The 26,908-nt window shown below is 38.5% G+C and overlaps 1 protein-coding gene across 18 annotated transcripts; it reads left to right on the forward strand.

The window, feature by feature from the left end:
- PECAM1 (platelet and endothelial cell adhesion molecule 1) lies at nt 1–26,908 on the forward strand. 18 transcript variants are annotated; one of them, XM_052687691.1, is made up of 16 exons: nt 1–292; nt 442–468; nt 2,132–2,425; nt 3,051–3,350; nt 3,437–3,706; nt 4,074–4,334; nt 4,742–5,026; nt 6,613–6,894; nt 7,339–7,446; nt 8,311–8,338; nt 8,795–8,865; nt 9,509–9,565; nt 10,968–11,036; nt 14,609–14,665; nt 21,464–21,486; nt 25,373–26,908. In XM_052687691.1, the coding sequence occupies exons 1-16, from the start codon at nt 259–261 to the stop codon at nt 25,400–25,402; spliced, it is 2,196 nt and encodes a 731-aa protein (XP_052543651.1). In that variant the 5' UTR covers nt 1–258; the 3' UTR covers nt 25,403–26,908. The 18 variants fall into 18 exon arrangements, with proteins under 18 accessions (XP_052543651.1, XP_052543652.1, XP_052543656.1 ...); XM_052687692.1 differs by lacking the exon at nt 21,464–21,486; XM_052687696.1 differs by lacking the exon at nt 14,609–14,665.

Raw genomic sequence — 26,908 nt, forward strand, 5'->3', positions numbered from 1 at the left:
AGTCACTTCCTGAGCCGTAATCTGCCTGTGAGCAGCAGATAGATTCTCATTGTTTGCCATTTCCAGTAATGGGAACGATCACTTGACCTGGCCAGTTTCTGCTGAAGATTTACAAAAACTTACAATTTTTAATGGCAAATTTTTATCTATTACCATAGAGCAAAAAAAAGCAAATCTGATTTGGGAATCTGGTGGCATCACCTCGGATGATGAATATTGCTTTATTTTGGAAATAAGTGTCTGTTCTCCAGGAACGAGATGTATCTTGCTCTTCTGGTGATTTTCTTGCAGTGTAAGTTTGATAACTGAGTATCTGGATGTGTACCTGTTCTTCTGACTTGTCTGTGGCTTTGGTGTGGTGGTGTGATTTGATACAGTTTCCTGTTGCTGTTTCTCAATCCGTGAACTAAAAAGAACATTTTTTTTTTACTTTTTTTCCAGGTTCAGAAATTTGCACTCAGGAAAGAGGTAGGTAAATATATTTTCTCATGTACATATTTAAATGAAGTAATTTTTTTTTTTAATTTTTAATTTAATTTAATTCTCAGTTATTAGTGTGCACACATGAGAGTTTGTGTGGTTTGCTGTCCTACAGCTCTACAAAATTTGCCTATGTACAAGATACCACTTGGTGGTGCTTCCTAGCAAAGTGTTTAAAAGACATATAGACTGATCATATTTAATAAATATGTTGAAATTTTCCTAGAGCAATTTGTTTGACTGAGGCGTAGAATAGAATTAATTACTAGCACGTTTGGTTTTTTAAGCTCTTTCATTCCTACAAGGAAGGAGGTAGGATTAAAAAAAATAAATAGAATATGAATTATGGTCACTCTCTTTTGCTCTTTTTCTTGCAAAATATCCCATGAGCGTATCTGAGCAGAGTACAGAGCATGCATCCTGAAAGAAATGCAGCACGTACGCTCTGCATCCTTCCTTTTTCCCACTGCTGTAGAGAAATGTTTGCTCCTGGTTGTCGTGCAGTCCATTCATGAGTACCTGGTGACTGGGCATGGTAGGGACTTCTTCAGATGCAGGAAGTAGTTAATTTCTAAAGCAAACCATGCACAAAGTAGATATATCCATAGCTGTAAGTTCTAAGGGAAGGGAAAATAAAGTAACTCTTAATTCTTTCTCTGTATTTCCTAATCCAACTGTGTGAATAAAAATATTAATTATACTGTGATTCTAATAGTCATAAAATTTTGTTGTGATGTATTTATAGTTTCTTAAGTGAATGAGCTATTGTGGATTTTGTGTGTGTGTGCCGGGGGGGGGTTGTTGTTTTATTTTGATGTTTGTTTGTAATCAAAATATGCTGTATTCAGTATATATTTTTTTCAAAGATGACAAGTTTAAATTCTAAATTAAATGGAGACAGTACTTCTGCCTATGATTCTCTGTTGAGATTACTTAATGACTGTGATGTTAAGGACAGCCCATAGTGTCAAGTCAGGCACGTACATATTTGCTTGCAGACCCTGAACCCAGATATCTTCTACTATATTCCAGTAAACTAATCTAAACTAGAGGTTTAAGATTACCCCAAGTCAGAGCAGTGCGTTTAAATGGAATTTGTTGAATAATGTGACCTTACTTTCAGACTAAAAAATACTGGAATAAATCCAAGGATTCCAGTTATATGCTTAGGGATGGGTTGTCTTGGGGTTTCATACAGCTCTAAGCTGCCTTACACTGTATTATTTCATTTACTCAAACAAGGATACATGCAAAATTTTGTTCAGATCTCTTAGCAATTGCAGTTGGAGACAACAAACCATGAGAAATAAGGAAAGCCAAGAAATAGCTGCAAGTCTATCCCAATATTCTCAGTGTCTTTTAAAGAGTTTAGCCTGGCCAAATCATTAATTCATTATGTCCCACAAGGAAAAGACTGAGGAAATGAACATTGTGAACTGTGATGGTCAGTAGAGGCTTCACGTACCTCTGTGCAGTGGAAGGAAATGCTGCTACCACTGTTAACATCTGTAGACCTGATTACAAAAATTATAACATATACTGCTGGAATACATTGAATTAATTTTACTGATTGAATTGTAGCAGCTTGAGACGACAGTATTATGTTGGATGATTTGAAAATAACTATAACTTCTTTTTGTTTTCCATCAAGTTTTTACCTTCAATGCAGTTCACATCAAGGTTCAGCCATCTGTCAAAGTGAAGAATGGAGCTCCTATGTCAATTATATGCCGTGCTGATATTAGCAAAAGTACCGATTTCAACTTGCAGCATAATATTACAATTTTTAAGGATGGCAAGCTTGTGTTCATGAATGTATCAGGCAAAGGAGACGCACGATATGAAGTACCCATGGCTAGATCTTCACATACAGGAGACTACCAATGTGCTGTGGAAGCGGATGGAAAGATAAAATACAGTGATTCCCTACATGTTTGGGTAACAGGTGAATATTCCTTCAAACATGGCAGTTTTCTAAGGTACAAAATGATAACAGCCTCTGGGAGTAAATAATAATAGTGCTAAATAGGATATCTTGCAAAGTACTTTTAATCTGTAGTCGTCGTGGGGCTTTACAAGAGTTTCATACTTGGTCCTCATGTTAAGGCACAGAAATGAAATCTCTATCCCAAGGTTTCCTGGCAGATCAGCATTAGTCAGGAGTGGAATTTGTGCCTTCAGAATCACCATCCCATGCTGTACCTCCTAGACTAGAACGTGTTATTTGTGAACGCTCGTTCCTACAGATCATAAATACAATAACAGGGGAGACTAGCTTGCTGGAAAAGCTGGAAATAGAGATTTTCACCTTGTGATAACCATCACCAAATCTGGAGTCAGATGGAGGCTATGTTAATAGTCAATGTTATATCCATCTTGTTTTTTTATCTCTTATGCAAACGGGGACCACCAATGTTCACAGGTGTGCTGCTTTAAAAAATTCCCCAGGCGAGTTCTTTCAAACCATTTTCTTTTGCCCACTAACATAAATTGCTGCTGCAGTCATTAAAGACAGAGTTTGATTTAGGATTATGCACTGATCTATTTCTTGCCTTGTTTTCTTCTCTAAGGAATGACCAAACCAATTCTGATTGCTGAGAAAAAAGAAGTATTTGAGGGTGAAGTCGTGAAGTTACGCTGTGAGCTGCCAGAAGAAGTGCCTCCATTGCATTTCATTTTCCGGAAGATGAAGATGAATTCAAAGCCTAAAGAAAAACTTAAATATGAACTACAGAGGAATTTTTCTGTTATAGAATTTCCCATTGAAGAAGGGGATAATATTTTGCAATTTGACTGTTTGGGTAAGAGAAGTGTAAAATTTGAATTTGAAACCTCAGAACCCAGCAACAGAACACTTATAACAGTCAAGGGTAAGTTTCTGAGTTTTTCTTTTTAAATATCTTTGCTTTCCATAATTAAAAAGTTGGATTGTGATTTTATGTATGCTCTCTTGCAGAACCATTTATAAAGCCAACTCTGCGCATCAAGCCCTCAAGTAACATTACAGAAGGAAAAGAAATACAATTTGAGTGCTCGACTGTAGTAGCCAAAATGCATGACATTGAAATCATACTTCTGAGGAATAAAACAATACTGAGCAGCGTACGAGATCAGACAACTCTGAAATATTCTGCAGTAGCTACTCTAGAGGACAGCGGTGAATACCTCTGTAAGGTGGAGGAAGGGAAAGCGTCTAAAATTGCCACACGGAATGTTGTTGTGGCAGGTAACTCTTCTGTTCATCTTAGATTTTACTCAGTGGAACAATATTTAAATTTGGTAGCTTGCAAAAGTAACGTCCAGATTCAAAAGTAAATTTTCCAAATTAAAAGGCTGTTTACGTTTGGGCTTCTGATTTTTGTCTGCTACTAATAATTTCAAATAACACATAGGAGATGTGGACTCCAGGTCATTGCTACATTTCTGTTTTCCTTGAAAGTACTATCATATTACAAAAGCATGATGTTTTGTTTTGTTTGTTTTTTCCCTGATAGTAAACTTCTACTTTATCCCTCGTTCTGTGTACTTTGGGATACGCAGTCGTGTTCTTTTATGTTATATTTGAACAAACTGATTCTCTTTTTAATTTTCAGAGTTATTCCCCAAGCCAGTATTGACTGCTTCTACGAATAAGCTGGATGAAAATAAAGAATTAACTTTGAGTTGCAGCATTAAAGATTTTCAAAATGCTAGCTTCTCTATTTTACGGAGGAATTCAAATGGAGACATCCTGTTGAGAAATTCTAGGAACTTAACAACGAGAGCTAATGTGAATGATACTGGATCGTATATCTGCAAAGCTGAAGTGAACAGAATAGTCAAGGAGAGCAAGCCTGTAATGATACAAGTTTATGGTGAGTTGATACAAACATTAGAACCTAGTGCTGGGGGAAGAAAATCACTCAAACTTATTTGTAAGCTCATCTGTTTACAAACCAGTTTCTGATTCGTGAACTAAGAGGGTATTTGTCAGTTTTTGAATGCTTGTTTCTGTGAGGCATGCTTGCATTCTTTAGCTGTAGAGGGGTTTGAGCTGTGCTGACCAAGTCAGACTTCTACAGGGTGGGCCCTAGGAGTTCGGGCTAACATGTCTTCCCTTTTATCCTGTTCTCTTGATTCTGCTGGATGCCAAACAAAATCTCATTCATTACCATTTGCTGGAGCTTAAAGTATTCTGCAATTTCACTCAACAGTTTGATCTGAAACTTTGTCAGCATCAATGTAATTGGCAATATTTTTTTTTCTTTCTTTCCCATTTTAGCTCCAGTTTCCATGCCAAGTATTTCTGTTTTCAGTGGTTTACCAGAAGTGGTTCTGGGGAGACCTCTGAAGTTAACCTGTTGTTTAATGATGGGAACACCACCAATAACATTCACATTCTACAAGGGAAATAAAGCTAAGAAAGAAATAGTAACTAATAACACATGTGCTCTTTTCTTGGACGAAGATATTAAACAAAATGATAAAGGACAATACAAATGTGGTGCTAGAAATCATCACTCCAGTGGTATGAAAACTAGCAAGATTCTCAACATCACAGTAATAGGTAAGTCTGTTCAGTTTTTCTTGCCTAATGCCATCTTTTGATTCTTTGAAGCAGCATATTACAGACCAAGCAAAGTGGATGCAAAATGTTTATAAATCATTTGAATTGAAACTAGTTGGAGATCTGTATCACAGGCTACTCGTCACTAATATAAAAATCCTGGTAATATTCTGAATTAACTACAGCTGAGTTTAAATAAATGAATGAATCTGACTTGAAATCTTATTATACAACTAGTCTTCTTGGTAAAGCATAAATGATTTATTAATCTTGCACCAGGAGCTGCAGTTGCTTAATAGATCTGAAAGTCAGCCTGTAATTATGCCATATCTGCAAATAGGAGGTACAGTGTGTGAGCAAAGACTGCTCTACCTGGGAGTTACCTTTGTGCTCAACTTACTGTACAGTGATTTCACTGACTTGCAGCAGTTAAGAGTGAGAGAGCAGAACTGCACTGCTGAATGGGGCACTGGGATATTTGAAATATGGGAAAGAAAAAGATAAATGTGAAAAAGCTTTATGCAGAAAACAGTTCTGCAGTGCAGGAGACTGATATGATAACTCTTAAATCAGAAGTGTGTGTGATAGTGAGAGTTTTTTCCAATCATTAAGAGGGTAGAGTATCTTCTTTTAGTAGAATTTTAACCATTGTACTCTTTCTATGCATTTTTTTGGTGCTGTCAGAGCAGATGTAGTAAGACTTCACATGGTAGTTCCTGATTCAGATCCTGGTGCTATAAATACGTTTTCAGTTTTGTGTTACAGCTGTAATGCAAACTGTAATGTTTTGGTATTAAAGAGGAAAAACTGGAGGTTAACAGGTGGATTCTCTCTGAGTTTACTGAAGAAATGTGGTTTTTGATGTTGATCTGTAGAACAGATGCATCCTGCATCGTTGCATCTCTTCCATGTCAGTTGGATCACTGCACAGTTGAAGGGCATGCTCTCTGTTCTCCAGTAAAATCTCCAATTCCAGTATTTACGTCTGCTTAGACTAAAGAGCTGGGAATGCATCTCACGTTCATCAAGTCTGCTAGGATATGCTTTGCTAACACTAGAGAGAAGATTCAATATAAAATGGTGAAGGTATTTGTCCAGTAAGGTTTAAATTCTAAAGATGCTTTTGAAGAACTTGATCTGCTAGTGTTCGCTATTGTATACTAAAAGTTACGAGAAATATCTCATACTGTTAGTATAAAACAGTGTAATTTGGCATAACTATAAAAGCACTGCTACATAAACAGAGCTATAATTTTTTACAGCATCAAACTGCTGTGTAATTTCTGCAAATTAAATCATTTCTAGTTTGGGGCCCGATGGGAATCTGGAATTTAAGAAAAAAGGGTGATTGACTTCTGTGGGAATGGATGTAGTTTCCTCCTGTGCCTGCTTCTTTTCTTTATGATGGCCTCTCTGGCTGTATACAAGTATTTTCTAGAGGATGTGTTCTGGCAGAGAAAGATTAATACTGTGCTTTCAATCTCTGTTTTAGCTAAGTAAAATGGCATTAAAGAAAGAATACCTACAACACAATATTTCATTTCTAATAGCACTGATATTTGGTTCATCTGTGCCTTCCTTCGTAGTACCGATCAGGAACATCAGCTTGGGCAGTGTTCCTTATGGGGAAGTGGAAGATGGCAGTGAGACTGCTTTTCTCTGCTCTGTGAAAGAAGGATCTTGGCCAATCCTCTTCAGGATTTTTAGAAAAACTGATCGTGACGTTCTTTTATTTGAAAGAAGTGAACATGCAGACAGAGTCATATGGCAGAAGAAAGAGATGAGCAGGCAGGACACGGGGACGTATTACTGCATTGCTTCTAACCGAGCTAATGTGAGTGCGAAAAGCCATCCGATAACCATCAATGGTAAGTTAAACTTTGTGATAAGCTGTGCATTCTGCCATCGTGGCAGGCAAAGCTTGTGTTATCTGAAAAGTTATTAGGTATGTGGAGGTTACCAAGTGTTTCTGTCTGTCTTGATCCACCACTGATAGAAGTTAAACAGAAGGACAGAAGGACCAAACAGAGATTGTCTTACCTACATCCAAAAGCTTAACAAAAGCCAAAGGTGTTATATGCAAGCAAAATCAACCTGCTGTTGTAGACTTGTTTGCCACAAGAGAAAGGCTCACTTGTGATCTTTGCATGCAATTCTCCTTGTGATCTTTGCATGCAATTCTCCTTAAAGATCTTCACTAGAATGTAAGATGGCCAATTCATAGTAAAATGAGACCTCCCTTTACTGCAGAAATTGGTAATGATCACCAGTCACTGTACCTACTCTCTGAAACATGCCTTTCTTATTTCCAGTCATATTAGCATCTTGGCAGAAAGGAGTAATTACTGCATTTGTCCTGATACCTATCGCAGGAGTGGTGATTCTTGCCGTGTGGTGGTTTTGGTGTAAGAAGAAAAACGGTAATTATTCCCTTCTATTTCTTTGTTGATTACTGTATGGCAGCTAAAACATTGCCTTTGCTTCAGGAGCAAAGAATCTGTAGGGATGAGGCTTCAGAAGATGTCTAAATACAATTTTAGAAACTAAAAAATTCGCTTTAAAATGTGGGTGGCCCAAATTAAGCTGCAGGTGTGCTGAGTTTTCCAGGTATTTTAGGCAGAATGGGAGAACATCTCACTAAGATTCTGGAAAGACACTAGTGGAGCAAATATTTGTAGAGATTGACCAGAATCACACAGTTCTGATGTAGTTCCAGACCTGGAATTGAGACTCTTGCAGTGTAAAGGCAAATGGGAACTGAGGGGCTCCATTATGGGGCTACGATGATTTGATTCGGGCTCCCAGCTCTGGGGTAGTTGTCATACTTCTCTGGTCCTCATAAGGCCAAGTTAAGATTATTCAATTTCTTTTCCCCATGCATGAATATAATTTCACTTAGGCATTTGTCTTTTATTGTTAAGATAATCTTTCAGATCTTGTTCTTTCATAAAGTAAAGAAATGTAGTTTTAAATGAACATCCTACGACATGCAGTACTTTGCAAAATTTGTAGGGAAAAATGGAGTATCTGGATGTTCCAGGCAGCTTAAATCGGCCAGGCTGAAATGTTGGATTTGAGAGCTTAACTTCTCTGCAGAAGAGACATTTAAGTGGGCTGTATTATAAACAGGATGTAGGACACTAGGTAATTCATTCTGTGATTGCTGAGAGAAGTTGCTCTGACTTTGGCAGATAATAACTGTGTTTTTGTTTTTATTTTTATTTTTAAATTGTTTTACTTGTGCTATGTATTAATAGATGCTTTTATTCTTTCTTTTTGCCAAGCTAAAGGACCGTCCATGGAGATGTCTCGGTAAGAAAGCTTGCTTTTTGGTCATGGTGAAGTATTTCTGTTTTTAAAGGATGGAGGCCTTCCACCATACATTTGTGGCTTATTACAGCACACACCTGCAAACAATGGATGGTTGTGCTTTGTGTACCACCTGCTAACACAACAACAGGATGAGGAAATAGTCTGGAAATAGTCTAGAAATAGAAAAAGGCCAGCTAGGAGACATATATTTGAATGCGTGTAGATATGGAATTAGAATTTTTGAAGTCTTAAAGAAGAGTAATGCAAGGGTGTCCACTTTTGACCTAAAAGTTTGCTTGTGCTTTTCTTAAAGACAGAAGCAAATTTTCCATTAGTTTCCATAGTTAGGGAAGTGTGGTAGTCAGCATAGACAATTACTGATCTTCGCATGTCGTCGTGTTGTTTTTATTGACTGCTTTGGATAATTGCATCAGCTTTTATTCGTTCGCTTTTCAGATCTGCCTTGGCTACAAACTCAACAAGTGAGAAACTGTCAAGACAGCATAATGATGGAGACTACTATTCTGGTAGGATATTTTGTTGTAAGGCTGTGGGCCTAAATAAATATTTATTTAAAGTTTTTGACTTGCATGGCTGTGGTTTGGACAGGGCACTGTTTCTTGAGATTCCAGAAGATAATATTCTACTAAGTGTCTGCTATCATTTTGTCTTTGCATGGCTTTTTATGAGCAAATCTTATACAAGGACTGGTTTACAAATCTGCTCAGGCACATCTACCAGGCAACTACTACAGATGGAAAGCTATGGCAAAAAGAGAATTATTTTCTCTTTTTGATACATTTTACATAGCTGCAAGAAAATGAGTTCAGTGAGAAAATTTGAGTTGTGGAGCATGGTTCCATAGTCTGATCACAATACAGCAATGTTAATTTGTCATTACTGGTCACTTTCCAGGGTCTCAGTCAGGGTGAATTAGAGCACCTGCCTGCTGTGAGCAAAGTTAGCCCTTGAGATTTTTCAGCTGATCATTTAAAAAGGTGTACTTTTCCCACCTGTGTTACATGACTGTCTTTTACATGTGAATCTAAAAGTGAAATTTCTCATGTAAATAAACAAGACAATAACGAGAGGAATTGCAGTTGTGTAACTCATTCATTTGATTGGATAGAACAAATATTTGTTGGCTCAAATTTTGCTTGAATATTTTAGGATCAGGTTACATTGAAGATGGTGAAAATCACATGAAATCAACAGATGAAAATAAAGGTAATTTCATACTTGAAGAATAGATTTTAAAATTATGTTAGAATTGAAAGTTGTAGTGTTTCCTTACGGCAGCAATTGGCATTTGTTAAATCTAGTCTCTCCTCTTTTTCTCTGATAGTGGAGAAGACTCTTTTCTTTGCCAAACATAATTGTTTTTCCTTATGCATAAAGTGACAATGACCAACCAGGCTATTGCAGATCTCTCCACCAGATGTAGAAGCCTTTTATTCATATGCTTCTAAAAATAACATTGCCTCTACTGTATTTGTGTGGCAATAGCCTTTTCTTCATCAAATGAGAAAAAGGTGTTTGTGGTCATTGTGTGGAACTTAGCCCATTGTGGCTTGAGTAAGTTAAATTAGAGCTAGAGACACTCACAAGCAAAAAACAAAAAAAACCCCAAACAGTTGAAATGTAGGAACTTAGGGCTGTATTGATCCACCAGAACCATTGCTGTCTTCATGTCATTCAAACATTCCATCCTAAACACTTTTTGTTTGTTTGTTTGGCTTTTTTTTTCCTTCTTCTATCACCATACTATTGGAAGGCTCTGATATTTTGCCATTTTTCTGTTCCAAAAAATTTTCATTTCCACATGACTCCAGTCTGGATTGCTGCAATGGGCCTTCCCAGCTTTTGCAGAAATCCAGTAGAAATCCTTCTATATCTCAAGGAAAAGAGAGCAGAAAAAAACAGTTATTTCTTGTCTCTTTTGTGTCCAGCAAGCCAGTACTGCTCAGCCAGTAGATTTAGCAAATCAACTGTCTAATCACTGTCAGACCTTTTGTAGGCATTGTGGCAGAGGAACATTTTGAGACCGTGGATGTGTGGCCATTGTAGATGGAGAGCTTAAACAGCAGCACGGGGGAAAGTGCTGAAATTGCTTATTGGCCAGGCAGAAATTGAGAGTATGAGTGGTGACAAGGAAGGCCTTGAAGGACTTAAGTAACAGTTAAACATGAGGAAAACAGAGCATAGGAAATGTCACTCTGGGGCAGCCATGAAAAAGGAGGGAATTGTAATGGCAGGGAGAGAAAGAGAAGAGAGAAGACATCTAGCTGCAGCAGGAATAGGAGAAAATCTCAATTTCCTGCTCCATTTGTGTTGTGATGCTTTTCAAGGTGTTAAGTGGAAAGTAAGAGGTGAGGTGCAGTTCTGACATCACAGTTTCAGAAACCTGGTTTGATTTGGTCTACTGCCTTTCAGATAGAAATCAGCCCTAGGGATGAGTAAGGCTTGCAGTTCTTTACACTCATATCTGCCATAAGTAGGGCCTGATCCTGCACCTATCAAAGTCCATGAGGATATGTCCATTAATTTCAGTGGCAGCAGGATCAGGCCCACAGCTCAAGTGAAGCATGCAGTGCTACAAAGAAACATCTTCTTGGTATTTTTGGGGCAGGACCTGACCTTGAGAGTGCTGAGGTGGAGTACACTGAAGTTGAAGTGTCAACGCTTGATCCCCATAGAGGTAAATAAGCTGTCTGGCCTCTACTATTACGTTTTGGGAGTAACTCTGTGTTTGTTGCTACTCCCTGACACTGGTCTGACATTGACATCTGTAAAAGTAAGAGCAGGTTGTGTTCTGTGTGACAGCTTTGTACCAATAGTGTTCCTTAATCTAGATGATGCTGTGACAACCATATTCTTGTTTGTTGCAACCCTTCTTCCTCAAGGATTTCTGTCATTCAGTTGCCCATCCAATTCACATGAGGTCTGTGCAGAACTGGGCTCCCAGCTGGAGCTGTGGCTCTGAGAACAGTGCAGCCTACTGTGAGTCATTGCGTTAAAGAGTCCAAAATTTATTGAAGGCTGTTTGAGCTTAGCCACAGGATAGGTTAATAAAGAGACATTTACACTTTGCTTTAACTTGAGAAGCAGACTGAGAAAGAAATGAAAATTTGCTTTTCCCTGGTAGGAAGGAACAATCTCTTATTTCAGAGACCAAAAGCATACTTGTTTAATTAGGAATACAGACATTTGGGCAAAGTGCTCACTGTTTGAGCTTGGCAGCAAGTCTCTCCTGGAGCAGCCCATTTTCCTGTTCATTTTCTATTTTCTGACATGCTGGTGTCATTCATCACAGAGTTTTCCCTGTATTCTGAATATGTTGTAAATCGACTTCTGCTAAAATACTTCATTGCTCCAAACGTTTGAATGCTTATTGCACAGTATAGTGGTGTAGAATGGTAAAGATATGCTACCACATGACAGTTTAAATGAAAATTCCTATGTATTTGTTCTTTCTGCCCCTGTTGCAAATAGCAATACTAATCATAGGAGCAGTAGAATCATATTTTGTTCGTTGTGAAGAATACTGCAGTAAGTACAGCAGTATGTTGGCCATGGCCATAGCCTTTGGGTCACTTGGGATAACTGGACACCATCTCAGAACAAGTTTACAGAATTGTAGAAGGATGCACGTTTTGTCTTTGACAGTAAAGGAATGCAGTGTTTTAAGGCAGTGGCTTCACCCTCTTTTTACAGCCTTGTCCGTAGTAGCTGATCATTTATGAAATAATTTTTAACAAATCAAGAGCTTGGTGTGGACAGTGGTTCTGCCATGAACAAAAAGCAGTGCTTATTACAATGGTAATGATGGCGGTAAACTTGGTAGATGCAGTTTCACTGCTTTGCTTTGAAATTTCCATGTAGGAATAACCTAATGCCTACTTTCTAAAGCGGAGGTGAAAGGCTTCCTCAGATATGGAACATGTAGCTGGAGCTACACAGGCTAGCTGTTCTTTGGGGCAGTTGGAACTGATTGTTAATTTGATATTTAAAGAATTCTTAAGAATGATTAAATTGAAAATGAATGCTTTTGGAGACTATGGGATGGACCGAAGCATTGTTGTATTTAAAAAAATATATATAAAAATAGGCAAAATGATTCAGATCTTTTGTTATTAACATGAGCAAACACAAAGCCAGTGCTAAAACATGGTCAGGAAATATCCATAAAGTAAGAAGGGGGAAACTACTAACCATGGGTAACAACATGTTCCTTCTTTTTTTTTTCTTTTGTAGTTGGTTAGTCATCTGTAGGGTGGGAACAAAATGTCAAATGATGCAAGTCATTTCTCCCAGCACATAATTTCAGTGTTGAGACAACTTCTGGAAGATTAGCAAAGAAAACAAAATGGGCAGTGGCATTATATAAAAATTTAATGAAATGGATTAAAAAAAAAAGAAGAAAGCTGAGGAAATACCTCCTGCCACGTCTTCCACAGAGACAACAGGATAAGGTTTAGGATTGTAGTCTGCTGAAAAAAAGTATGTTCCAGACAAAAGGAGCTAACTTGCATTAAAATTCTGAAAAGATTTCTTCTTGCTATATTGGAAATTGTATTGATAATTTAACAATTGTCCAGAAGCATCTGATATGCACTTCACGATCTCCAGACTATTTTGCAAAGGAAGTTCATGCCAAAGCAGCAAGTGTGAAAGCTGTGATTTTGCACTTGGTAAAGTGCCTACTCCTACTATTGTTGAAATTAATAGTCATTTTCCAGCTCAATTCTGTTGCAGTAGGTCCCAGCATTTAAAGGACACTTAATAGAATTAACAAAAATTAGTTTAGCTTTAGAAAATTAGAATGTGGTGCCAGAAACACTGAGGTTCTTCAGAACAATGCAGAACTGTGGCTGTTCTGATTCTTAGTCTGTCTGCGGATCAATATGTCTGAATTCTTTAAATGTTTCTATAGCTAGTGTAGGTTATTTGGTATCCAGAAATTTGCTTTCTCTTTCCAGTTTCCTGAAAACAAGGATCAGCCATTGTAGCTATTTATTTTACTTCAAATAGGAAAACCTAACTTTTTGTTTTAGTGATGATGCAGAGACATTGGAAGTGATATTGGTGAAATTCAGAGGTTTACCAAGAGACTTAGTTCAACCCAAATTAATCAATGTTCTTAAAGTGCCTTGAGATCCTCAAACAACAAGCTCGTAGGCCCTACCTGCATGGGATTTGATATCAACCGATGAAAGTCATTTTCTGTATTCATCGTTCAAGAGCATTTTGCTTCATTATTCACTTTAGAACCATGCAAGAAATCAAGGAAATTGTTCTAATTTCCTAGTTGCCAGAACAGTGTTTATACTGGCTGTAGAGAAACTGACTTCTTCAGCTTTTAAGCCTTTGGCCAAGGTCTTTCCTCACTGGGGTAACTGTCCACAGTTATGCTATTTGGTATCACATTTGATTTGTTGAGTAGGAGAAAAAGGAAGAGCTTTCTGCTTTCCAGCTTATACAAAAGTAGACATTTAGCTTTTTGTAAACCCAGCACCCTGAAAAATGGATGGCCAAGGCTAACATTACATTTAAATCCCAGTGATGTTCTTAGGGGCATTCAACTTCTGTCTGTATTTGTTGTATTCTGTCATTTCCCAGGCTTTCTCAGCCTTCACTCCTCCTGATCTCAGTTCAGTAATGGGAGAGTTGTGTCTCACTGAGGAACTGAAAGGAGATGCTTTCTGGTTAGGACCCAAATAGAGGCCGTGCGCTGTGAAATCTGCTGATCTCAATTCTCTCACAAATCTCTCTGGTTGTGAAATTTTTCTGAGATCTTTCACAAAGAGCAGCAATTTAAATTGTTATAGTGACTGTAAGATGTAATCAAGTCACTTACCAAATGGGGCTGCAGTTAGTCTTCGAATTAGAGACCTCTTCAGGTCTAGGATCCCTACATCCTTCTAACAAATAGAAGAAGCCTTCTAAATGATCTAGAGAAACTCTTCTCTGATGTTAGATGTTTCTGCAAAATTTAAATAATTTCTAATTTGAGAAGATCATTAGAGTGTTAAAATTTAAAAGGTAAGGTCATATTTATTATTTTATATATAGAGAGAAATACATTTCCTTCTCAGATCTTGATAGGCTTTTGGGGGAGGGGGATTTTGTGCAGAATCCACAAGGTTAATTTCTGCTTATGTAACTACTTCCTCTGAAGGTAAAACAGTGTGTTCTGTTTGTTTAAGGAGCTTTTCATAAGGCAAACATAAAAAAGAAAAGAAATTGATTCTGTGCCAATACATTTTCCAGCTCCTGTACAGAAGGGGACTGAAACAGTTTATAGTGAAATCAGAAAAGCTAATAATGGTAAGTAAGCTAGTGAAAAATTAAACACATAAAGGAAGTGTTTGTGTAGAGACTAGGGTTAAATTTGTGACTGTGTAGTTTTGAGAGAAATGCTGTAAAGTCTGATCCAAATCACACTGGCACACCCCAAATAGCAACTAAGGAATCGCAGGTGTTGATAAACTGTGTGACACATTATGTTTTCATATAAACCAATGATACTCAATGCAGTAAGATTGATATTTGTAACATCTGCTTCATCAGCCCATTAACACTGTGTTAACTGAGTGATTTGGCTCATGTCAGAGTGTGGAGCTGAACTTACCCTGCAAGGAATTGGGATCTTGTGTTGTGATTCAAATGCCTCTCCAACAGCAAATGCTTTAAGCATGATAAAAAAATGTCTCAGATTGTATCTGCTAGCCCCTCTGCCCATTTCTTACTTACTGTGGCAAGATTTCAGGCATTGTATTGCATAGATGGGCATTAGCAGCATCCTATCAATTGTTATCTATAAATGTTCTGGCAGCAATGAATTCAGAGGCAATTAGTGAAAACTAATTCTTAATAGTTTGTCCAAAAATAAGTCAGAAAAGATTTTTTTCTCTTTGTCAAGATTTACATATCTTAGTGCTGTGAACTGTTCACTTTTTCTTCCCATCCATATTATTGACTGGTTTTGTTGTGTGCCACGTTTAAATGTCGATCTTTCTGGTTTTGTTTGCTGTGTCTCTATTTTATAAGGCATTTACAACCCTCCTCCAACACAGTATTATGTTTCTAGGGAACTTTTCACTTGAGGGTCTCCAAGTAGTTTACAAAACATTACTGGGTTTTCCCTTGTGATGCCTTTTAAGTCAATTTTATCTTCATTTTACAGCTGAATAAACAGTGAGATTAGTTCACTTGTTTAAGGCAGTGCACTCAGATAGTGACAACACTGGGAACTGGATTTCAGAATCCCAAACTCCTGGCTTGGTGCTGAGCCTCAAAGGTCTAGTGATTTATTTTTTTCCAGTGGAAAGCAGATAATCCTTTGCACCAAAGAACAGGCTTGGACACTTAATGCAGGATTGTCTGGCAGCATTATGAGGAGAAAACAGCTGATTTCAGGCCCAGGTTCACTAATGCTCTGGAGACTTTTCCATTGAGTATAGGTCGGGCTTGGAATGAGCTGCAGGAGCTGGCTGCATCACCTCTCCATTGCTTTCTGCTCAAGTGTGAAGCTGAGTATCATGTCTTCACCGTTCCTATTTTTGACAAAACAAGATGTTTTATACTGAAAGGATGTTTTATGAGTTGCTGTGTTAACTCAATAGATGGTACAGCACAGCTGCAATTCAAAGCACTTAATAACAACTGTATCTGCTGTAAGGTGGGAACTGCAGTAAAATGAGATCTGATTGGAAGACTGGTCTAAACTAGCCAAATAGCAAGCAAACACCCCTTAATTTTGCTCTCCACCTGCTCTTTTATGCACCACGTTCTACAGTTTCAGTTATTCTTGGAAACGTAGTAACAGTTTATTGTTTTAATCACGTCTGTTTTTCCTGACTGATGCACAGGAAAAGTGTTTGAAATAGATAAGCAGTGCATCACATGGCTGTGCAGTAGCTTTGTTACAGTCTGCTGAAAGGTAACATTTATTTTAATTTTTGATCAAATTTGATTGCAAAGTAGCAAAGTAAAAATGCTGTGGAGGAAATGAATTTTCATAAGTATTTTGATGTGTTAATACAAGTATATTAATGGCTAATTCTGAAAGATACTATTACTAATGGTTGCAGAAGGTGGCTTGCCTTTATAACCTTCACTAGTCTCAGTTATTCTTGGAGGTTTCTGGGCAAATGCCTGGCAGTGCAGTCTGCTTCAGGAAGTTAATGGTTCAGACAAACTTGACCTCTGGGGAAATGACATGAATTGGGGAGTTGGTGTCAGCTACGCTGTTTGACAGCATAACATCTAAGACCTACAAATGTATTTTTATTATAGTTTGTAGGTTACTTGTGTAGTTTTGGGTCATTAAAACAGAATGGAGTGTTTCAAAAGCAATTCAGTCTTTTCAAGGAGTTGCCTGTGCCTTTCAGATATCGTGTCCACTAGAGAGGAAGCTGAAGGATCAGTAGTTGTTATGTCTGATGCAATTTTCTCTGACTGAGCCAAAATATTTTTTCACTTCATTTGTCTGGCTGTGCTCTCTGCTGTCCCCTGTAAGGCAGATGCCATGTCAGTAACCAGCTTCTCTTTTATTTTGAGTTCCACAGCTATTGCTTGTCCCTATCCTAAATCCATCTGACCTTTCCCAAACACCAAGCCTTTTGTGATGTGTTGAGCATTTGCCATTATTCTTTTTCTTTTTGTTTTTCCAGTATCGACTGTTATCTCCTGTTACTATCATTTCAGTGTCTGAATCATACACTGGTAATACTTCCTATCCTATCTGCTGCTCTGCTTTCCTCATTCTGCGTGCCAGACATGAGGTGATGCTACTTGAAAAACGGACATGAGTCTCAGAAACAAACTATCAAATGCATATTCAAAATCAAAGATCTGTGTAGGGTTAACTGTACTTAAACCCAGTAACAGTAAGAAAAGCAAGTTTTTGTAACATTAAAGCCTAGTCAGGTGTATTTTGACTGAAAGTCAAGGAGCTGTGCTGTGGGTAGAGGAATGTCAGTTTCCTTAAGTGGATGCTAGATTTCCTTTGAGATAACGAGAGGTGTAGGGAGGATGCTTTTCATAGTAGTTTTGTCTTTGGAAGCAACTCAGACAGATGAAGTTGTCTTGGAACTGTTGATGAAAGGTTGGTTTAAGTAGAACTTTTTCTAGAGCGATAGGCTGCATATTTAGTATTTTACAGTAAATACAAAAAACTTCAAGCCTCAGTTTTAAATCAAATCCTATATCCAAATGGCAATGTGGTGAATGCTCACAATTAGTTCTAGTCAGGTCAGTAGCACTTTGGCCTAAGAGTCCTTTGCATCTATCAGGATAAGCCAATTTCCTTAAAATGCTGCTTTCTCTGGTTGCCCTGTGAGGAGGTCAAAGCATATTGGGAGTCTGGGGAATATCCAGCCCAGTCCCGGAGCCGTTGCCTTTTGTTCAGAACAGAGATTGTCTGAGACATAAGCAAAACAGACAGTTGTCTAAGTCAACAGACTGCCGAGAGTGATAAAATGACTGTGGCCCTGCTGCCTGCTTTGCCTGTGCTGAGTCCCAGCGGAGCAGGCTGGCAGCTGATGCTGTTCCTGAAGGAGGGGACAGGATGTGTCAGACACTCAGCTCGGCTGGGAGGGTGGAGGCTCTTTAGATGCATGATTTACATTCATCACACCTTTCATCTTCCCAAGAGACAGTAGGGGCAGGAAGTCCATGCCATTCTGTGCTGGTTCTTTCTCTCAGCTTTCCCCTTCCCTTAGCATTGATCCCAGTTCTTGGGGCAGCACAGTTCTCAGCACCTTGCTGAGAAGACGGGCTCACCCTTTTTCACAGATCTCTTCTGAATTAATAATGTTCTTGCTCTGTCAGTGAACTCTGCCTTTGCTCTGCGTCAGATCCAAAGCTCACAAAAGCCACTGATAGTCTGTGCACTGATCTTCATGCACGTGGATCACAGAACTCTCAGTAGCTTATTGCAAGATAACTGCTCTCTGTTCATAGCTTCTCATCAGGAAAGTGGAAGCCTAGTGAACAAAATGCAGACTCTACCTTTATGTTGCTAAATCTGGATGAAAGAATTGATCACTTATATGCAACTGCAGTGTCAAGACAGGAAATTCTAAGAATCCTATTGCCACTAACAAAGTACAGTGAAAAAATAACTGTATCCCAGTGGAGAGACATGAGAAATTTCCATTGCACAGAGTGCTTTGGAACAAGCTATTAGAAATCAGTTCCAGCAATCAGGAAATCTGCTAAAATTCTTTCCTGCTACTGAGGCGCCAGCATAATACCTCTCTGTTCAGCTAGAAGTTCCCACTGAATGCCTTTTCCAGCATAGAGAAAACCCCATGGGTGAGAGGATTCATGGTGGTTATTCAAAAGTCAGACATTATGAGCATCTGCTGGTTGCATGCAGTCTGAGATTGTGCAAGTAGTGTTTCCTTTCTCCAAAATAAAACTGTGTTTCTTTAGGTTTCAAGACATGTTCTAGACCAAAGCCTCCATCTGAGACAGTGATTTCAGAGCCAAGTGCTAACTACACCTTCAGCCAAACATTAGGCAAAGCCAGATGGTTTCAGTAAGACAGAAATTTGCAGGGAGCTTCTGACCTTACTCGAACCTAAAAAGCAAAGCACAATTGTGCACATGCTTCTGTGTAAGATCTATTCCCAAACTGCCTGCCAAGGTTCTGTGTTAGAAGTTAATGCTCCAGTGAAAGACTTGGCAGAATGTAGCATGTGATTGCTATTCAGCTTCTTCTGTTTATACTGTAGCATCTTAACTCTTGACAGTGTTGGACGTGGGCTTGAGATAGTCTGTAAATTGCAACTGCTTAGAGCTATCATCTCTTTTCCATAGCATTTAGCAATAAAGGGGAGCAGATGGGGGATGACAGTCTCTTAAAGTTCTGCCATTAGAGTGCCCCTTCTAAGAATGTGTTATTTGAATTTTAAAATCCATAAACAAAAAGTAGCAAGAACTTAAATCCATCAGAAATCCATAAAAGCACCTGTACTTGGGAATGTTCTGGATGTCACCAGAACTGGATCTTCAGCTTGTTTATTTCTGGTTCTGTTAACAAATATACAACTCCTTGTTTGCCCTGCTATGGAAAATTGACCAGTTTGTCCGCATGGGATGCAGCTGATCTCTATTTTCCTGTTTTTGGCAGTAGGGGAAGACAGGTAGGGGAAGAACTTTGTTCTTTCATCACAGTCAGACCAGATTGGTTCAAGTAAAATGCTCTTTGTATTTTTAACAGGAATGAAAAAATAACATTGTGAAAGGATTGGTGTAGAAAAGAATCAACATGAACATTATATCCCTTCTAGAGAATGTGCACTGACATACCTGATCAGCACCTTGTAGAAGTCGCATGGCGCTCTAGCAGCACTTCCAAAGGACGTGTGATGTTCTCCTGGTAGAGATATGGTCCTTAGCTAGAAAACCACACTATTTTGAATCTAGGTGACAGGTTACAGGACGAGATATCTGTTATTGTGACCTGGTAGCTTTGGAGTAGCAAACATCCCGTTGTTTGATGTTTGGAATTTACACAAAATTCCTCATTTCCTCCTTCCTGCAGGCACAATGCATTGTCACAGAGGCCTAAACTGCAACTCATTAATACCTTGCTTCATAAATCATTAGCATTTTTGTTCACTTTGGCTGCTTTCAGGGCACAAAAAAACTTGTGTTTCTCACGTAAGTTTTTGTTTCTGATTAAACCAACTGAAAATGTAGGGATGGGTTTTATACTGCAATTAAATTCATGTGCTGCAGACACCTGAGCTTCTAGGACTTTTGTTAGTCTGAACATTGTAGATAGAATTGTTTTGAAGAAAATTGACAGTGTGCAGTTAAAGCAATAATCTGTTTCTCTGCATTTTTTGCATTTTTGCAGCCTAACTGCACGCCGTGTTCACAGTGCTGTTTTCAGTGAAGACAAATTATAGTCCTAATGAAATAAAAGTGCTGATTGTAGAAACAGCATGAGCCTAACTGCACACAAATTTATGTGAATGTAATCATAAAGGAGACAGAAAGAGAAATGAGTATTTTAATTTGCAAAGTTAGATTTGCCTTTATTCAGTTACTTCATTCCTTGTGCTGGCTGCCAAAGGAGTTTCTAGAAGACCTTTAGAAAGGTCTACTTGCAGTCCTTGTTTAATCATTTCAGAACAATTCTCAAACTTTAAACAAGCATTCTGCCTGTAGGAGGATTGATTATATTATTTGCTATTTTAAAAATGTTTACTCAAAAGCACAGATTAAGAGACTATTCCATGTCAATAGAAAAAGCACTGAAAATATTAACCCGGAGTCCTAGCTCAAACCCTTTACTTTGAACACAACTTCTCCCTGCTGAATTTTGTACACTTTCCAAGAAAACAACCTTCAAGACCGAGCATCTGCTTTTGTAAGATGAGCAATATTTTAACAAACCATACAAAAGAGCACTTCCAGTAAGACTCAAATTCCTTCTCTGAAAAAGGACTTATTTTCCTCATGTCTCTCAATTGTTTTACTTCCAGAGGACAGGAAAATGTTCATGTTCTAGTATTTGAAGGCATTGTCTGAAACTTCTGAATAGCTGAATCTGCTCTAAAAAGTAAACGTAAAATCTAATTTTAAAGTTTACTATCCTAAATGTAAAGAGCCCACTGGCTCCCAAGTTTTCATTGGAAATAAGCAGCTTTTTACTAACCAAATTTCAGGTATCTTTGTGTGATCTTATTTGGCTCTGAAAATTGTTTCCTATATCAGGTTTCTGCAATGTAGTATTTTCCTGGCAAGGAGCTGGAAGAGGAAATACAGTGCTCATGAGAACTTGCCTCTGAAAGGAAAACTTTTTTGTCCAGTGACAGCTTGTGCTCTCAGAAGAAACTTCTGCTCTAAGCCACTGTCAAGAAAGCTATCAGACATACTGATGGACATGGTTTTGAGATGTCTGGTCCTAACCATGTACTTGAATGAGCTAGAGCTCAAATATTTTCTAGAGCCAGAGTTTGAACCTTAGTTGAAGGTAACAGTTCTGCATCACTGCAAGGCCAACAAAAGAAGCTGTTAAACAGAGCAGCCTATCTGCTGAAACACAGAACTGATCACTCCACAATGTACCACTTTGTAATTTATACACTGTGCTTTGTTTTGTAGATTCTGTGGAAAACAGGCATTCCATAAGTATGCATTTTTATGTAAGACATTACAGATAGGGAAAGTTGGAATGAAATTATTGTGTATCTAGAGAGATAGTGTTCAAGCATATGTTTTAATTGTTTATTTGTTGGTCAGGACCTCTACAGGATAGCAGTCCCTTCAGAAATACTCATACTGGTCAGGCTGTATGTGGAAACCAGTGAAAAACAATATATTTAAAAAAAAAAAAAAGGATAAATGCCTTGTATGAGTTGCTCCTCAGCGTTCAGGAAACCTGATGCAGAGACATACATTTCAGGAGAACTTTATTGAATGTTAGGTAAGCTGTCTAATCCAACCTCCAACCAGGCAGGCGTGTTTTTATTCTGCCATCCACTTTGTGGCTTTGGAATTTACAAAGAAAAAAAAGAAAGGGAGAAACTCATAAATAAGAATCACAATAGCACAGTCTACGTCAGCTTACGGCATCCATTTGAGTTTTGAAAGGCTCCATCAGTGCTCACCTCCCCCTGGGATATAAGAGCAACCCATTGTATTATTTACAGATGCTGGCAGAGTGCTGGAGGTCACAGGTTGTGTTACAGTAAACAGACGCATGTTAACAGGTCAGTTGGGTTTATAGTATCATTGTCTCTCTTAGTTTAAAGGTTTCTTTTTATTCTTTGCTCTCAATTTTCTAAAAATAGATCAGGCTGAGCACTCCTCTGGGTTATACCACGCATTCCTTGGGGAGTTACACAGAAGAAAGTTTGTTCCAGTCCTACACAGCAGGAAAAATAGTCAATAGGCTGTGACAGATATCTGGTGTCAGCTCAGGGAGGAGCATTTATAAAGAATGTTGGAGAAAAGGCTGAATTTTTACAAATATTTTGTGGTTTCTGTTCCTGTGGCCAAATCTGAGTGAAAAAAAAATCCCTCCACAAAAGTATGAATCTGCTTCAGGGAAAATATGCTGACTACCCACTTATATCACTTCAATTTTAATTGGGCTATTAAAACTTGCTAAACTGGGCAATCTGTGAAGTAACATTAGATTCAAGGGAAAAAAGTGTCAGCTGAGGGCAGTGCTTTCTCTGTGTTGTCTGCACAAACTCCTTTTAACAGCAGGAGAGCAATAAACTCAAATTCTCTGTAAAATCAATCTCCTTTTCAGAAACAGCCCCTAGAAAATTCGGCTTAGAATGCTTCTATGTCTTATGCGAGTTTTCCCAGAAACAGCCTTCCTCAATTCAAGCCTTGAAAATGTCCCTTTTTAAGATACTGCTCTATACTTAATGTGTAACTTCTTTTTTGATATAATAATGTTTTAGAAGACATGGCAAAAAACAGATCCCACCAGCCTTTTAATTCTCCAGCTGAATCACCTGCAGTAGGATTGGATAGATGTATTTCTTTGTGGAGTTTCCAGGCAGCACAGATGAGTAGAAAAGAGGCAGGAAGCTACTAAGGGCCTTTATGGCATTATTTTGTTGCGACTGCTCTCCTTTGTAGCTCATTTTAACTTAATACATAATTCTGAGGTTTGGTCCAAATGAGGAATCGTTGGTCCTACTCATGAAAAGGAAAATGCTCCTCATAAAGAGATCAAGTGGCTTAAACTTCCTCCCCAGCTGTTCTACCTCTTCACAGCCAAATGAAGTATTTGGATGAGGTGAAGTTGCTTTTGCTTTGCTCTCATTTGTGAGAGAAGGGAGGCCTTCAGGCCCTAGCCTGGTCAGCTGGCATCTTAATCGCTTCTGAAATGTCAGATGAATTGCTTAATTACAGTGACATGTCAAAAAACTTGCGGAATTTGACTCTCTCTAAGCAGTAATAGTATTCCAGAAGGGTCACAAAAGGCACAACAGGCAGCAGTGTTTTGCTACGAGCTGTGCTTTCAGAGACAGGAGGACATGCAGTGTTTTTCTTCAGTAATTAGGGTGCAGACTCAACATCAGATCCTGCTGTCCTTCTCACTCTAAAGTCAACAATGTGGCTTCCACTCCTCTGATAAACTCTCTTAGCTTACTCAGTTCTGCACTGGTCTTCCGGTAGTCACAGACAATGCTGTGGAAAAAAGAGGATGAAGAAAATCATTTTAATAAGTGCTGGTCTTGCCCCCATCCCTTTGTCCCTATGTAGTTTCTGTCAAAATAAATATAACGTAGCATAGAACTTCATCAACTTTGCTTTGAGCTCACATTGCAGTTAGCACTGCTTACTACATGTTGTGTTACAGTCATTGCAAGTGCCTGTATTATGTCAAGAAAGGTGATACAGGATAGAAGCAATCACTTCAGTCTGCTTTATTTGAACTATGTGAAGGCTGAATTGCAGTACAGGTTCTCACCGGTTTTGAAGCTCCGGGTAACTTGAACCTGAATGTCTTGGACTTGTAGGACATTTAGAAATGAGACCAAAGTTTTTGGGGTGGGGGTTACTTCCCTCTTTCTCCTCTGTTTCAAGAATTTGTATCTTAAATGCCATCCATAGGAAGTATTTGCAAAAGAAATGAATTACTTAAAGAGGAACTGGGAGGAGGTTTCCTTCCTGAAATCAGAGCTGGCAATCTTTCTGAGTTATTTAACGGTCCCAGTTTCTGAAAACATATTGAAGGAAATATCTTAACAATGAGATAGCCACTTCGCCAAATACTAATTGGTATTGTGTCAGATTTACCTCACTGGTACATTCTGACTTCATATCTCCTCCTCCCCTATTGTGTCTTAGATGTTTGTGTGTTTGTTTGTTTGTTTGATTCTGTCCTAGGAGTGTATGAGGACTGGCAGCCCCAGTCAGAACATAACGTACTTTTAACCACCTATTTGTACAGCCTGAGAACGTACCCTCTGAGATAGAAACCTGTACAATTTAAATCTATTTGCAGTAAATTGTTTTCGGTTACTTTCTCATCTCACTCAAGCTATTCCCAATGCATTTTGTAAAGAAACTGCTTCACAGTGCCAGCACAAGATAGGCAGCTCTGAAGGGGGACCCGGCATGTTTAAGTGTGCATGGTAACATGGCACAATAGCTCCAGACGGGAAATGAGGATGAAGGATGTGTCCATTTAAAATTAGGGGGGCATTTCAGGCAGTCAGGATATGAAAAACAAGGTGATACTCTGAAATAAACACTGCATTATAAACCAGGAATTCCTGCCTCTGACTCATGGGGCAAATCCTCTGGGGGTAAGTCCACAAAAGGAGTTAGGCGCCTCAGTGCTGACAGAATAAATCATTAACTTAGAGGCCACCACGTACTCTCCTACCAGATATTTGTAGGAGGAAGACTTGCTTTGGCAACAGATGTCAGGAAAGACCTGATGGTTGTGAAGCCTCAGTGGACAGAATTATTTCTGTCACGCAGTGTAAAAACTATGAAATTTGGGATCTCCTTGACCTTTCCCTTTGGTTAGGACTCCTCATCTGCACCCTGCCTCTTGTGGTTCTGGTTTCTGTGTTCTGAATAGCTTGAAGCAGTAGGAATGCTGTCAGAAAGCTTACCAATGCCTTGCTCACTGTCGATACAGTCAAGCACTTTTTGGGAAAGCTTTTTTTCTTGTGAGGCTCTGGAGGGGAGCCTAATTGTGGTAAATGGACATCTGCTGTAAAGGACTTTCAGACCATAAGAATCCAGGTTTTCTTCGTAAATGCACCACTACAGATATTGCTACTCAACAGTATTGCAGTCCAGTCTGTATTTGTTAACCAAAATCTCCTGCTGTCTTATCTCTATTTTTTATCTGGTGAAGATAATGCTAATAATTCCCCAGGGAACTGCATTTATTATTTCTTTGTACCGTGCTCTAAGGAAGATGCTGTTACATTTACTGTTTTTGTATTAATCAAAAAATAACTGGAGAAGACAGGGGGCTGCTTATACTCATACCCTTTTTTTTTCTTTTTTTGGTCTTGTTGCCAACAGAGAATACAAGGGCATCCTGATGCTACTTAGAACAGCCATCTCAAAAAATCAGCTGGGAGAAGAAAACAAGCCAAGATGGAAGATGTTGCAACTGTTTCAAAAGCTCTGCAGCACTTATCAGTTTGCCAGGCTCTTTTCAAAGTTTATTTCCTCAGGGAACAATAGAGATGTTCCTAACATGTATAATGGAAAAAATTGCAAATAAAAATTCTCATAGGAAAGTGGCTCTGGAAACCACTGACCTAGGTTCCCATCTGTAATTTCTTCTGCTAATACAATTTTGCTTTTCTAGCCCCTAATTTGCCATACTCTGAGGAAATAAAGGGAAAAACTACATCTGAGGAAGTACATTTCTACAGTGCAGTAACTACTGTGATGCTAGTAAGATACAGAAATATCTAAGCTTGCTTTAAACTAGCTGACTTGGTTATCAGTAACATAGTACCACGGCAGAACATAGCTCAGCACAGCCAGGCCAGATGTGGATGTTCTTTGAAATGATCTTGCATGTTGTGCTGAACTCCCTGTGCTGCAGCAGCTGGACTGCTACCAGTCTTGGAGCCAGCTAATTTATGGCTCATTTGGATGCTACACTACAATGAGAGCCTAATGAAAGAGCAAGACCTGGGCTCTCTAAAAACTTGAATAACTGTTAAGAGATTCAATACTTTACCAAGTGCTTCTGCCAGAAGAGGCACAAATATTCTTTATTCTTTGCTAAACTGCTTTTTCCTTCTGAAAGTTCTGATGCTTGTTGTTTAGTTCACTGTGGTGATTCTTCAAGGAATAATTGCCAATCACGGTTATTTTGGAAGATGCAAAATATAGATCTTGAGTCAGTGGACATGCTATACACAGGTCAGTGAGTTTGCACCTGGAAGTTCTGTATGTACAATGTTTATTCCTTTGATTTAAGAGAGATCTGAAGCTATATTTGTGCCCGGTTTGTCCAGTATAGAGCTTCATTCCTATCCCTTCTCTCTATGGTATGATAAGCCACTGTCATGTGTCCGGTTCTGGACCTGGATCTAATCTCTCAAGTCTTTATTTATCTCAGTTGCATTAGTTTAAAAGCAAAACAAAAAGTACAGTCCCTCACCCTTTAACTAGCTGGTCTCTGACCCTGCAATTGCTCCCCTTTTCCTAGTGAAGATTCAATTACTGTAAGATCTGGGCCACAGGTAAGAAAGTTCTCACTTAGAAAATAGTGAAAGTGAGGGCATGGATTTGTACATACATATATAGTTACTGCTTTAACCATTGCACCTGAGGTGCAAAACCAACAAGAAATAATAAAAAAAAGTTTCATAATCTCGTTCCAAATTTAAATTTTCAAGCTCCAACTACTGGCTAAAATCTCTAATTTATTGTTCCCTATGCAAATGTTGTTGGTATCATAAACCTTTCACAATCACCTGACCGTATAGCACTCTTCTGTTGACAAATGTTCATTCTAGCAAGTGTCCATACAAATCTACTACTAAAGGGAATGTGAAAAGGTATTTTAATAAATAAAATTCTGAATTGAACTTTGCA

Source organism: Tympanuchus pallidicinctus, unplaced genomic scaffold (genome assembly GCF_026119805.1).
Source record: "Tympanuchus pallidicinctus isolate F22 unplaced genomic scaffold, pur_lepc_1.0 scaffold23, whole genome shotgun sequence".
In the NCBI taxonomy this organism is placed as follows: domain Eukaryota; kingdom Metazoa; phylum Chordata; class Aves; order Galliformes; family Phasianidae; genus Tympanuchus; species Tympanuchus pallidicinctus.

What these genes read in the sequence shown, in the direction of transcription:
- PECAM1 (XM_052687690.1), top strand. Translation starts at nt 259, where the DNA reads ATGTATCTTGCTCTTCTGGTGATTTTCTTGCAGT. An exon ending in TGTAATGATACAAGTTTATG is followed by an intron (nt 4,335 to 4,741) that starts GTGAGTTGATAC and finishes TTCCCATTTTAG; the next exon opens with CTCCAGTTTCCATGCCAAGT. An exon ending in TCTCAACATCACAGTAATAG is followed by an intron (nt 5,027 to 6,612) that starts GTAAGTCTGTTC and finishes CTTCCTTCGTAG; the next exon opens with TACCGATCAGGAACATCAGC.